A 12,367-nucleotide genomic window follows, 5' to 3' on the forward strand; every position below is an offset into this window, starting at 1 on the left:
TCTGCGCTGTCCGGTCACCTCTCTGAGCCCCCCATTAGTGACCTCTGTCTGTATATTGGTGCTGGCAAGAGTGATTGTCTACTCAGTCCGGCCTCACGCAGCGCTATAATCCTACATTTGTGACCGGAGCAGCGGCTCATTTGGAGGCTCAGACGCGCTTTGTTAGAGTTATGTAATCAAAAATGGAGACATCGGGCCACCGTATCTGGGACGGAGCTCTATAGAGTTGCACTGTAGTATTTTCTTGCCCCCGGTAAGACGGCTGCTCGTAGGGCACCGAACACAACACACAGATGTTATCAGAGGATCTTTGAACAGGCTGAAGGAGCTCCGTCGTACTCATTGTTCAGCATGTTGGGAGTGTGCTGTGACCTGCTTTACTTCTGTGTTACATTACAGGAACCGGGAAACGTAACGAGTGCAACTGGATGTAAGAAGATAAACTTTACAGTAGTAAAGCAAGTAGTTTCTGCATGGTGTTTATGTTGTAGTGTAACAGATGTTTTGAGCAATAATGCAAAGAAATGATGTTTTAGCCTTTAGATTTTAGTGTTAACTTCTCAAACCCTGCAAGTTTGTGTGCAGCAGGCGTCTTGAACACAGCACAACACTGGGCTAGTATTACAGAAAACAAGACGTTTCTTGTTGTCGCATAATGAATGAAAAGGTCAAGTGGTCGGCCTGATACGGGTGACTAATGGAGAAATCATGTCATAGAGTGAAAGCTCAGCAACGAGATGTGGGTGGTGAGCACCCAGCAGCTCCCAGCATCCTCGTTCACAGTAACGGGAACTCCGGAGCGGGACTCTTAAGCCCTCGCTGTCACCACAGCCATCTAATGCTAGGGTTGGTTAAGAATCCCACAGTGGGGCTACACATCACAGAGCCATCAATCCAAGTAGAGTTCACCCAAAATAGGCAGAATAGAAAGTCCAATCAAGGAGACGTAAAGTTAAGTCATAAGCACTGAGCCCGTTTCAAGTGGTGTGTTGGTCAAATGACAAGGGCCTGAGTCTCACCGCAGCTTTAACTAGAAGCAGCTGAAGTCCAGATGTTGAAGTCTTGAATCTCTGCTGGGGGCAGACAAAGATATAAAGGGTTAAATCACAGTGTTAAATGTGTGTTTTGGTTGTCTGCTGTTATTTAAAGGGTTTTATGGTTCAACTCCTGGTCTGTGAATGGCCACGCAGACACGGACTTTGGAGATGACCTAGTTAAGGGGTCGGCAACCTTTTCTATCCAAAGAGCCATTTTCCACCAAATAAAATGCGTCTGGAGCCGCAAAAGCTATTTGATATCACAGCTTATAAAGTTGTATATATAGTTATATTATATATACAAAAACTATAGTTTGTTGTATTTATGAAAATATAGACCAAGAATAAAGACAATTCTTGACATTGTTTTTGCAATTTTACCTGATATAACAATATCAAACTCTTATGAAGAGGAGAATTCGCTCTTTGTCGCTCATCTCCAGCGTGACACTTTTCAGCACATGCTGTGTGCTTGTTCTGGAAGCATACAGGTAAGTCAGCATCGTTGGCAGTGAAAGCAAATATAGACGTCCACGCAGAGTTAAACTCTATTTTCCTCCGTGACTTTTCTTTTTTTGAATTTATCCATTGATAGTTTACCGAGGGCGTGGGTCTGAAAATCATGATTAGCCACCTGCAGGGAAAAGCACTTGACGGGGGTAGAGGATTTAACTGCCTGTGGGAATAATTAACATATTCTGTTCATTCTTGCTTATAAATTATATTCTCTCTGAACGTCATGTGAGAGAACTTCTTCGATTAGTGCAATTTCCCTGCTCTTCTTTCTATTTCCTCATCTCAGCCCCGTGTGTCACGGTGTGTGTAAACCTCGCTCGAGTCAGGAAACTTGTCAGAATACTCATGTTTGATTGGCTGAGCTGCATCACGTGATGTGATTTGCAATGCATTGGTCGGTGTGTTTCCTGCACCGCCGAACAAGTGCCGTAACGGCTGAATAAGACGCGCCGGTTAAAATTTAAACTCAGTGCCCAATATGTATAATTCCAAATTAATTATCTATCGGTTTTTAGTTCCTGGGTCCGGATCCGGTGCGCCAGTTGGGGACCTCAGGGAGCCCCTGACCTAGTTGATGCTCCATTCCTCGGTAGCAAATGAATGCTTCGATTGCATCTGTAGCTTTGTACTTCAAGACAAAGTGGAGAGTAGTAAACATCCATGGCACACACCGGTCTGCATTTGTGCCACTCACGTGCCCTCCTTTTTTAAAAAAAATTTTATTTATTTTTTTTTTTTTGAGCTCCTGTCCTTCAAATGTTTCCTCAGCAGTTGAAGGAAGTGACGGTTGTCTCTACCTCCTCCTTTCCCTTGGTTCAAAACCTAAAACATGTTTGTGTTGTTGTTGTTGTTGCAGGTATCTCATCAGCCAGGGTGCCAGTGTAGGAGTTGTGAACAGTGAAGGAGAGACACCTCTGGACATCGCTGAAGAGGAGGCGATGGAGGAGCTCCTTCAGAATGAGATCAACAGACAAGGTACCGTATTAAAGACGTCATCGACCCTAAACCTCCGGGTCGTCCTTCCCTCCCAGCGCAGAAATGCTTCCATGAAAAACTATGTAAATGGCAGCATACATAGCTGGTCGGGGCCCGATGTGTGTTTCATGCACGTACGAGTATGTTGTCAAATAGAATCTGAGTTCTCACCTGCTGCTATTCATCATTTCCCCCCCCCCGCCCCCCACTTGCTTGCTTGAATACAACTTACATAATCTAGAACAAGTGGCCCAGCCGTGTTTTCAGCACTCATGTGATGATTCGAAACTGAGAAGTCTTTTCTATTTTGTGCCGGGGGGCATTCTTGAGACGATGAAAGGCCCTCCCCTACGGTGAGGGGCCACGCTCAGACGTGTAAACTGGCCCCGGGCCAGAGGGGTGCTCCTCTGCTCACTAATAAAGGTCGGCTGGCTTATTACCCTTCTCTGTGGCACCATCTTAAAGCAATCTTTACGTTCTCTCTCTTTTACCACAGCATGCTGTATTTTATAACCTCGGCCCTCGATAGTTTACAGTAAGGTGTTAAATGCAGTGTCTAAACCAGTCCTGTAAGCCCTATTTAGTAGTATATGATAGGCTTGTACTGTGGGTCAGAAGATGCACAGTCTCCATGTAATACTCCATTATATTCACACTGTTTTAAGAGTATTGTGCATCAGTGTTTGCTGTGTAGTATCTCCGGAAACCTTTGAGGAACATGCTTTCTGTGAGCGGTGAGTCCCAGTGTTTTCAAAGCACATGGCACCGGCGCTGCTTTGCATGTTGCGCTCCTCCTCCCTTGTTACATCACGACGGCTAGACGTGCACCCAGCCCAACTTCGAGCATCGCGGCTGACGGCTTTAATTTGCCAGAACAGAGGAGCTGCCCGGTTCTGGAGCGTCCGCACGCTCCCTCCTCTTCAGATCCAGCAGTAATGGGTGCAAAAAAACAAATGTTCATAGACTTCTAATGTGTGCTTGTTGCTTATTTAACTGCTTTTGTGATTTAAAAAAAAAAAACACTGAAGAGTGTATTTGCACTGCTCCTCCTAACCTCGGGGCAGCTGCAGACAATCCACAGCTCAGTTCTCTCTGTGCGAGAGGTAGCAGGCGGCATTATGCAACTAGCTGTTGTGTAACGCTTCTGTATGATTGCAATGTGATTTTCTCCTCTCAAAGAGATACCAGTCATGAGGTTAAACTTGTTAGCGAGTGGCCCCCTTGGCAGAGACAACCTCTCGATCCCCGATTAGGTGAAGTAGTTTCCTCTTAGCGCAGAATAAAACAATTTGTTTATTTCTAAAAAGCCAGTATCTCTTTCTATATTTCTGTAGAGATTGCATTATTTTACTGTAGGTTTATTGTCGGTAAGGTGAAGGAAGAGGCAAGTCCTTTTTTGGTCTGTTGGATTTTCTCTTTGATGTGCTGTTCTCCTTATAAAAACTCAACTTTGAACGGCTGCCAACGCTTCCACTCTTCTTGTTCTGTAGTTCTACTTGGAGGCCGTTAGGCTCCTGCTTTTTATAGACCCAGTGTGGGCTACTTCCCAAGAGATCACGGGGACGCTGGCCTACCTGGCCAGCTCCCATTGCCTGCTCTGAGGAAGTCTGGGTTCAGCTTCCTCCGTAGCATGTATGCACTGCGTTTTCATTTGTTGTTAAAGTGTCTTAAATGTTTGCGATGAGACTTTTAACCCAGTCAAACATGAACTCGGACACGGAGTCATCTTCTTGGACTTCAGCCCACCAATGAGCACGTCCGGTTTCAAACGAGCCAGAATATTACGCTTCCAGAGCTCAATTCAAGCCTGTGTTGGAAAGTGGATTCTACTGATATTTAAGACTTGTAGGTGAAATCCTGAGAGCAAAAGCTTTCATAGCGGGTGTCTTAGTGACTGTTTGGGAACCAAGCGTCCTCTTCTTGCTGAACAGATTTCTGCTCCTCTCCAGCTGAAGTTCTCCTCTGCTTGCACTTTTTATTTAAGCCAAACGTGCAGCAGACACAGATGTCCTCTTTCATTGGTTCAAAAAGCTCGAGGCAATCTTGAAGCTTCCTAGAGTGTCGAGGAAATAAGCGATGATGCATCCTTGTGGGGGGGGTAGAACAAAAACCCATAAGATCAGCTGAAGTCTTGGCTTGTCTGTGGATCACTGTTTATGTAGCTCCACACAGTTAACACTCAGCTGACGAGTCAGCGACTCATGCAGCGGTGCGTTTCAGGCCCGTCTCGTGTTCCAGCCAGGTGTCAACAAGACAATACAGGCCTGTTTGCTCTGCATGCAGCTTACAGCGCAGACATATTGACCCACTTCACTGGATGAGGCCTGTGTTTTTGCAGACGTTATAGGAAAATTGACAGAAGTTTGGCACAAGATTTTTATTTTTATTTTTTTGCTGAGTGCTCTACAACACCCTCTAGTGTTTCTAGGATAATGTCGCGTCTTCAACGTCAATAAAAGCACAAAGGTTCATGGGTTCCCTGTTCTCTCTACTGTAATCCATAGTCTCATATTAATGTAATGTATTCCAAACACCATTGTCTTAATAAGACATTATTAATACCTCAATGTGCTTGTTGATTGTCTGGGTCCAGTGTGCTCCCTCAGTAGCAGGTAATCCCTCGATGCCCCTCTGACGGTTCCTTCCTCCTCCGTCTCTCACCAGGGGTGGACATCGAGGCGGCCCGGAAAGAGGAGGAGCGGGTCATGCTGAGGGACGCCCGGCAGTGGCTCAACAGCGGCCAGATCCAAGACAGCCGGCACACCAAGTCCGGAGGAACGGCGCTCCACGTAGCTGCTGCGAAGGGATACGTCGAGGTTTTAAAGTAAGCGTGATGGCTCATTGTGTGCTTGTTGTTGCATAAAGCCTTTACTGTTTGTTGCATTGTATAAATACTATTTACAGGCCTAGCATCGCGTGTTTTCTTTGCTAACGCCAAACATATCTTGGTCTCTGCTTCTTGTCGATGCGATCTTCTGGCATCCTCTCTGTGGGCTGCTCACACAGCCACCTGTTCCTCTGGTCTGGGGAGGCCAGCCAGCAAACTCTACTGCCATAGATAGCTCTAAGATCTCTGATGTTTAGCGCCGCTACAGTGTACAAGACGGGGATCTAAACGTTTCCCCCATCACGACAGATTTATGGGCTGAAATATTAGAGTTCTCAAATTTGCCAAAATCATTCTGCTCTCGCTGAGCAATGACTAAGATTTTCAGATTGTGTGTCCATGTGTTTAGAGGGTGGACTCTGCATATCATAAATCTGATCTGAGGTTACAAATTGGACGCACTTCTTAAAGCCTGGACGCTGTCAGCGCCTTGACAGAAGACAAGACTTGTAAATTCTAACACCTTTTTGTTCCCTCTCTCTTTCTCTTCCACTCCGTCGTTTCTCAGGCTTTTAATCCAAACAGGGTATGATGTAAATATTAAGGACTACGATGGCTGGACTCCTCTACATGCGTCGGCACACTGGGGCAAAGAGGAGGCCTGTAGGATACTGGTGGAGAATCTATGTGACATGGATCTCATCAATAAAATGGTGAGGAACTGTCATGAGTCCTGTCATTGAGTGCTGTGCAGTCTATATTTTAGATAACTTTTGTTTTATTTCTTTCCCTCAGGGCCAGACAGCTTTTGACGTAGCAGACGAAGATGTTCTTGGATACTTAGAAGAACTACAAAAGAAACAGAATCTGGTACGTAAATGTGACCGGTGACTTCTATCTGGACACAACAATGCTGTCATGTTGTTTTAACAGTGGATAAAGTTCTGTGAACATGTTTTTGGAAGGAGATTCACACATTTTCACTCAGATTCATTCGCCTTGCTGCGTTTTCCTCTGTTAGAATTGCTTTGTTCTCTTTATTCCAGCTGATAGGCGACAAGAAAGACGTTAAGAAATCTCCTTTGATTGAAACGACAACCACCGGGGACAACAACCAATCACTGAAGCCGCTCAAGAGGTAAATAGTTTGATGGTGGAGAAATAATCAACGGAAATGGCCCACTAAATGAGTGTTATGATTATTAAGGCACAGGCATAAGTGAAAGTTTCGATATTTTATATTGTATCTGTGACTTTGACTTGTGTTTTCTCTTGCTGTTCCAGAAATACTGCACCACACTGATGCTGTGGTTCTGTACTGATGGTGTTTAAATGTGTGTGTGTGTGTGTGTGTTGCAGCAAAGAAACGGTGCTTCTGGAGCCAGAGAAGATCGCCCCACGCATCGAGACCTCGGAACCGGAGAAGGTGGATGAAGGAGAGGAGGGGAAGAAGGACGAATCGAGCTGCTCCAGTGAGGAAGAGGACGACGAGGATTCAGAGTCGGAGACGGAAGCAGGTACTGTGTGTGTGTGTGTGTGTGTGTGTGTGTGTGTGTGAGAGAGAGTGTGTGTGTGTGTGTGAGTGAGTGAGTGAGATTAATTTTAGACTGCAGTAAATCCGGTCTGAAGACTGAGCATTTCCCATAATTCTCACGGAGCATGTTTTCATTAGAACATGTCTCATTTTCTTTTCTTTCTGATCCCTCCAGACAAGAGCAAGCCGTCAGCGTCGGTGAGCAACAGCACGACGCCCGCCCCGACCGGCATCACCGTGTCGCCTCCAACCAGCCCAACCAACCAGGTGACAACCCCCACTTCACCGGTAAATAAGGTGCGACCTGGTGGACGAGTGTTCAGCATCCCACCCTGCGCAGACAGCTGTCGCAGTACTGCCATTAAAACAAAAGACAGACGGATCTCACTCAAAGTAGCAGCTGATTGGTTTTAAAAATGAATTTAAATGCCGTGATGTAACCACGTCACTGTTCTCCCCTCAAACCCCTTCAAGTAGTGCCTCAGCTTTGCTCTTCTGAGACATGTGGCTGCCTCATTCTGTACACAGATCAGTGAAATTCACCATCTATTTAGTTTTCCTCCCCCTTGAACACAAACCTAATTTCACAGTCGGCTGACGTTTCTGTGAATGAGTTTGCAGTTCAGACTCCAGCCCATCACAGAAATAGTTCCCCGCTTGTGATTTGCTCTCGGTGTTGCAGTACAATGAGCACACACGGCTAACAAATGTCACGGAGGCCCCGAGAATGACATTTACGACAAATTGACGGTGGCGTTCAACAAACGTGGCACCGGGCTGCATGAATGGTGTCAACAGTTTACTATAAGACTGTTGGGAAACTAGGAGGCCGGAGTGGAGTCAGAGGGTTTGTTAGGAATAGAACAAGGGCTCGCATGACGGTGTTCTCCCACTCTTGAGTCTGCTGCCCTCTGCTGGCAGAATGAGGCCAAGCAGTGAACCTGGTGACTTCTTCCAAGGGATTGTCTGCTTCATAAGTCCACATGTTTAAACAAATACTTAATGTGACATAATGTTTATTGATAATAACAATATGCTTTATTTGCATAGCATAAAATGCAGCTCAAAGTGCTTCACAAGAGAAACAAATCAATAAAACATGTATTTAATAACGGGGACACAAGGCGCAAAAGCAATAAAATCCCAAAAAAATAGGATAATACTAAGTTTGTTTATTTATTTATTTTTTTTATACGATCAACAGAAGTTGCTTGTCTTATTTGTCATGAGAGTTTGTTCTAAACTCAAACAGAGGGCTACTTTTAAGTATTTTGTGTGGCCAGTTAACATTTGGAACTAAAAGCTAAACCCTGAATAGAAGCCCTGACAGTCAGTGAAGAGGAGGGTTCCTTTACAGCCTTCGCTCTCTCTGAACCGGCACCGTTTAGTCAACGTCCTGCGATCAATGGCCGCCTCTCCAAGACTCTCTAAATGTTGTTTCTTTTTTTTCTGCTTCTATTCGATCTCCTTGTTTCCAGTCCTGCTTTGAAGCCTCGTGCTCACACATCACAATGTCTTCTTGTCTAACAAGAGTGAGAATAAACATTAACAACATCCAGGTTTTGACACTACCAAATGTCACTTATTCCAACTGGTTTGGCAGTAAGCATTGTGTGGTGTGACTACGCCTTTAAAACAAAAAGATCTGTCCTTGCTGTAAAGTTTGTTTCTTTTGCTGCTGCTTCTGTCTTATTCTGGCTTTTTCTCTGTGTCGACCTCCTCCCTGCCCTCCCCTTCTCTCTGCGTCTTTCCTCACCCCTGGGCTCTTGTCTCGGTCGGCTTTAGTTTGATTGTGTTACTCCCCTCATGCCTGTGGCGGAGCCAGGCTGTCCTGCATTGTGGCGTCAAGGCTTGCGCAAAACTGGCATTTCTCTAGCGCCCAAAAAACCTATGGTGAGGCATTGGTGTGCACCAGAGTTGTTCTCTCATCCCACATGCACCTGTGCACTGACTCTAACCGCCCCGGTGATGCTGACTTTCACTCCTCAACCCCACATGGTGTTGTTTTCACACAAAAAAGGACTGTCCTGGTTGTGCTTTCACAGTGTGTCTGTGTTTTGTTTACTGTGTGCATCGATTCTTAAAGAAATTATAATTTGTCACCAGAACTGAAAACTATCAAAATCAAAATCCCAAGGGTTTTAGTTGCGCTACATAATTATCATATTTTGAGAATTGCACTTACTCTGAAATAACTTTTAGTCCGGTAGTCGTGGATGTGATCTCCTAACTGGCATGTCCTCTTAATGGTCTCCTCTTTGCAGCCCCTGGAGATTAATCCAAACCGTTTCTCACCTGGTTGACTTTTGTGTTACTCACCAACGTGACTAACATAACATCTTCGCACTACTTTTAGCGGTTACTTTGCACACTAAAACCGCCGTCGCTTCCTCCCTCTCAGCCCACTCAGCCTGCTGGAAAGGTCTCGACTAAAGTGGAGGAGGAGAGGAAGGACGAGTCTCCGGCGTCGTGGCGGCTGGGTTTGAGGAAGACGGGCAGCTACGGGGCGCTGGCCGAGATCACCGCCACCAAGGAGGCTCAGCGGGAGAAGGACACGACCGGGGTGATGCGCTCGGCCTCGAGCCCTCGCCTCTCCTCCTCTCTGGACAACAAAGAGAAAGAGAAGGTCAACTATTGTATAGAATATAAAATGTCTTCTAGCCATAATGAGCTTCTTTTCTTCCCATATGTGTATGTATTTGAAAAGGAATAAATCCTCCATCCTAGATCCTTTTTAATGATAAAACAAATCTTCCATAACGTAGATCCTTTTTGTTTTTTTGTCCCCTGTCTGCAGGAAAAGGATAAAGGAACTCGTCTCGCCTACGTGGCCCCGACCATCCCCAGGAGACTCGCCAGTACTTCAGACATTGACGAGAAGGAGAACAGGTGAAACTGTGGCTCTGTGCAAACATGCATTGGCACGAGCGCCCCCTGCTGTCCACTGCTATGTGTTGCAGGCAATAGGCCTCTGCGGCCCTAAAAAGTGTCTTTAGTTAGGTTGTTACGTTGGGCAGCGGTGGATTTGTACACATCTCCAGTATCTGTTTCAGTATCTGTTTGGAAAGCCTGAGGTTCTATTGTAGCTTGTGCTTCCCCAGGGACTCCACTGCTCTGATACGCAGCGGCTCGTACACCCGGCGGCGCTGGGACGACGACCTGAAGAACAGCGAAGGAAGCGCCTCCACCAACCGAACCCCCAGCTACCAGCGCAGGTTAGCCTCCGCTGCGATACAAAAGTCCGGCAAACCTCCACCCCTCATCTCATCGTCAGATCGCTGCTCCGTCTGATATGTTTACATCCGCTGTGAGGTTGAACTAAAGCCACTGCGTAGACAGCATTGATAGTTGTTTATCAATCATCCGCTGTACATTTGGCTCGGTTTATGTCACCAGAGATGTGTACGTACATGCTTCCATGCACAGCTGAGAAGGCTTTTCTCCGTCACTGCCACAGTCTGTTGCATGACTGTACCTGTCCTGTCAGGTTGATGTGCCACTGAGTTTGCAATGCATTACTCATTGCATTTTAACGAGCCTGTACACCTGTCTGACTCCCACATCAATCAAATTCATACAGTTGTTTGTGGCACAAAACTTAGACATGGACTTATGATGCATTCAAATCATGTGGGAAAAACATTTCATCCATATTAATTAATTTTGTATCTCTTTAAATTACCAGTGACCTGTGTGTTAACTGAACAAGGTGTTTGCAATCAAAAAATCAATACAAAAACCTTAATTTATGGCTTCTCCAAACACCATTTAATTCATGAAAACTTCTCTGTTGCTTTGATCCCCATATGACATGAATGCACCAACAGTTTGTCAAAGCTTGATAGTCTTAAAATGTGTGCGTTTCTTGTACTGTGTGTGTGTGTGTGTGTGTGTGTGTGTGTGTGTGTGTGTGTGTGTGTGTGTGTGCGCGCGCGTGTGTATGTGCGTGCGCCTCCACCGCTAACGTGCCCTCTCTTCGCCCACCCGCCTGTCAACACGGCAGCACGTCCCACACGCTAGCACTAGGGCGGAGCGGCAGCACGCGGGACGTGCCAGCCAAGTCTTCGTCCACCTCCAGCTTGGACCCTAACACCTGTAACACTAAACCCTGGCAGCCACCCACCTCCCACTACCAGTCTTACAGCATTTACCGCAGGTACACCAGCCTCGCCCGGGGCCCCGCCCTCTCTACACCCGTCTGTCCTCTCTGACTGTGTGTCCCTGCTCCGCTGGAGGGCCCACCATGTGGACCGTGTTGCATTCAATGTCCAAATGATTATCGGGAAAGAGATGGTTGTTTTGACTTTAAGAACCTTCTTTTTCTCTTATGCAGTCACAATCTAGATGTCAATAAGGGTGCTGATATCTAATTCATCCACTAATTATCTCGGTTAATAAAAAGAGCATCTTGAGTAAATGATTGCGATCAACATGGCTGTCATTTGTATCATCACTCTGGCTTTCTGCTGACTGCATGTGTTTTTACATCTGGACATTTTGTCCTCCAGCGGCTCTTTTGGCAGAAGACACGAGGACCTGAGTTCCTCGACCACCTCCTCCACGACGACCACCTCCTCATCTGTTACCTCGCCCACTGGCCATCGCGGCCTGCTCTCCAGCCTGGGCTCCTCCACCCGCCCTGGCTCCACCAGTCTCACCAGCAGGTACACGAACAGCACCGCCATCAGCCAGACCTGGAAGGAGGAGATACCGTTCTTTCTAAAAATGCTTGTGTGTGCAAACAGGTACTGGTCAGAGGAGAGTGCAGAGAGAGAAAAGGACAAGGAGAAGGAGTCTGCTGCAGTCATCCCCACGATGAACACCGGCTCCACTACGACCAGCACATCGACCACTACCACCAGCGCCATATCTACCACCACCACCACCACGGGCATCGTCACTGGCTCTGAGAGACGCCGGTAACACAAACGCACTAGTCCTGTAGCATCATGTTGTTGTTCTTGTTGTTGTTCTGTGTCTTGCGAGTGAGTGAGTGAGTGAGTGATGTTGAACTCTGTACACACAGTGGGGAGGAGAGGAGAGAGTTTGCATGAGTGGGGTGGAGTGCGATACTGTAGCCAAAGACGTTTGTATCCTCTTTCACCACAGTGACCTCAAGTTTGTAAATGGTTATAAAGCTTTATCTTAGGAAGCTCAAACATTTCATCACAGGAAATCCTCATCCGCAAACATTTCCTGATGTAGATAGCTGCTTCACGTTACACAAAATGTATTTTGTTGCCTAAAAGAAAGGTTAAAGTGACTGTTTTTGTCATTATGGTTCGGTGGCATACTACCATACACAACAATTACAATTGCCAGATGTATTGTGTTCATCCAGTTTGCCCATCTCAGCACTCATCTGATGCTAGAGTGTTTTTGCTCTTATTTCCAAAATGATTAACTGTGTGTGTGTGTGTGTGTGTGTGTGTGTGTGTGTGTGTGTGTGTGTGTGTGTGTGTGTGTGTGTGTGTGTGT

The 12,367-nt window shown here is 46.2% G+C and overlaps 1 protein-coding gene across 12 annotated transcripts in view; it reads left to right on the forward strand.

The window, feature by feature from the left end:
* ppp1r12a (protein phosphatase 1, regulatory subunit 12A) overlaps window positions 1–12,367 on the forward strand; it is a 38,119-nt gene that overhangs the window by 15,249 nt on the left and 10,503 nt on the right. For 3 of the 12 annotated variants that reach the window (XM_031859181.1, XM_031859182.1, XM_031859178.1), the window contains exons 3-16: window positions 2,410–2,528; window positions 5,193–5,352; window positions 5,924–6,068; window positions 6,151–6,225; window positions 6,402–6,493; window positions 6,715–6,872; window positions 7,065–7,186; window positions 8,675–8,782; window positions 9,291–9,515; window positions 9,687–9,778; window positions 9,991–10,104; window positions 10,893–11,045; window positions 11,398–11,553; window positions 11,635–11,808. In XM_031859181.1, coding sequence (XP_031715041.1) covers window positions 2,410–2,528; window positions 5,193–5,352; window positions 5,924–6,068; window positions 6,151–6,225; window positions 6,402–6,493; window positions 6,715–6,872; window positions 7,065–7,186; window positions 8,675–8,782; window positions 9,291–9,515; window positions 9,687–9,778; window positions 9,991–10,104; window positions 10,893–11,045; window positions 11,398–11,553; window positions 11,635–11,808 — 1,893 coding nt within the window. The remainder of the gene's footprint in view (window positions 1–2,409; window positions 2,529–5,192; window positions 5,353–5,923; window positions 6,069–6,150; window positions 6,226–6,401; window positions 6,494–6,714; window positions 6,873–7,064; window positions 7,187–8,674; window positions 8,783–9,290; window positions 9,516–9,686; window positions 9,779–9,990; window positions 10,105–10,892; window positions 11,046–11,397; window positions 11,554–11,634; window positions 11,809–12,367) is intronic. The other 9 variants (XM_031859190.1, XM_031859183.1, XM_031859179.1 and 6 more) reach the window with 8 other exon arrangements.

The sequence above is a fragment of the Anarrhichthys ocellatus genome, unplaced genomic scaffold, assembly GCF_004355925.1.
Source record: "Anarrhichthys ocellatus isolate YVR2014 unplaced genomic scaffold, GSC_Weel_1.0 scaffold21, whole genome shotgun sequence".
Lineage (NCBI taxonomy): Eukaryota > Metazoa > Chordata > Actinopteri > Perciformes > Anarhichadidae > Anarrhichthys > Anarrhichthys ocellatus.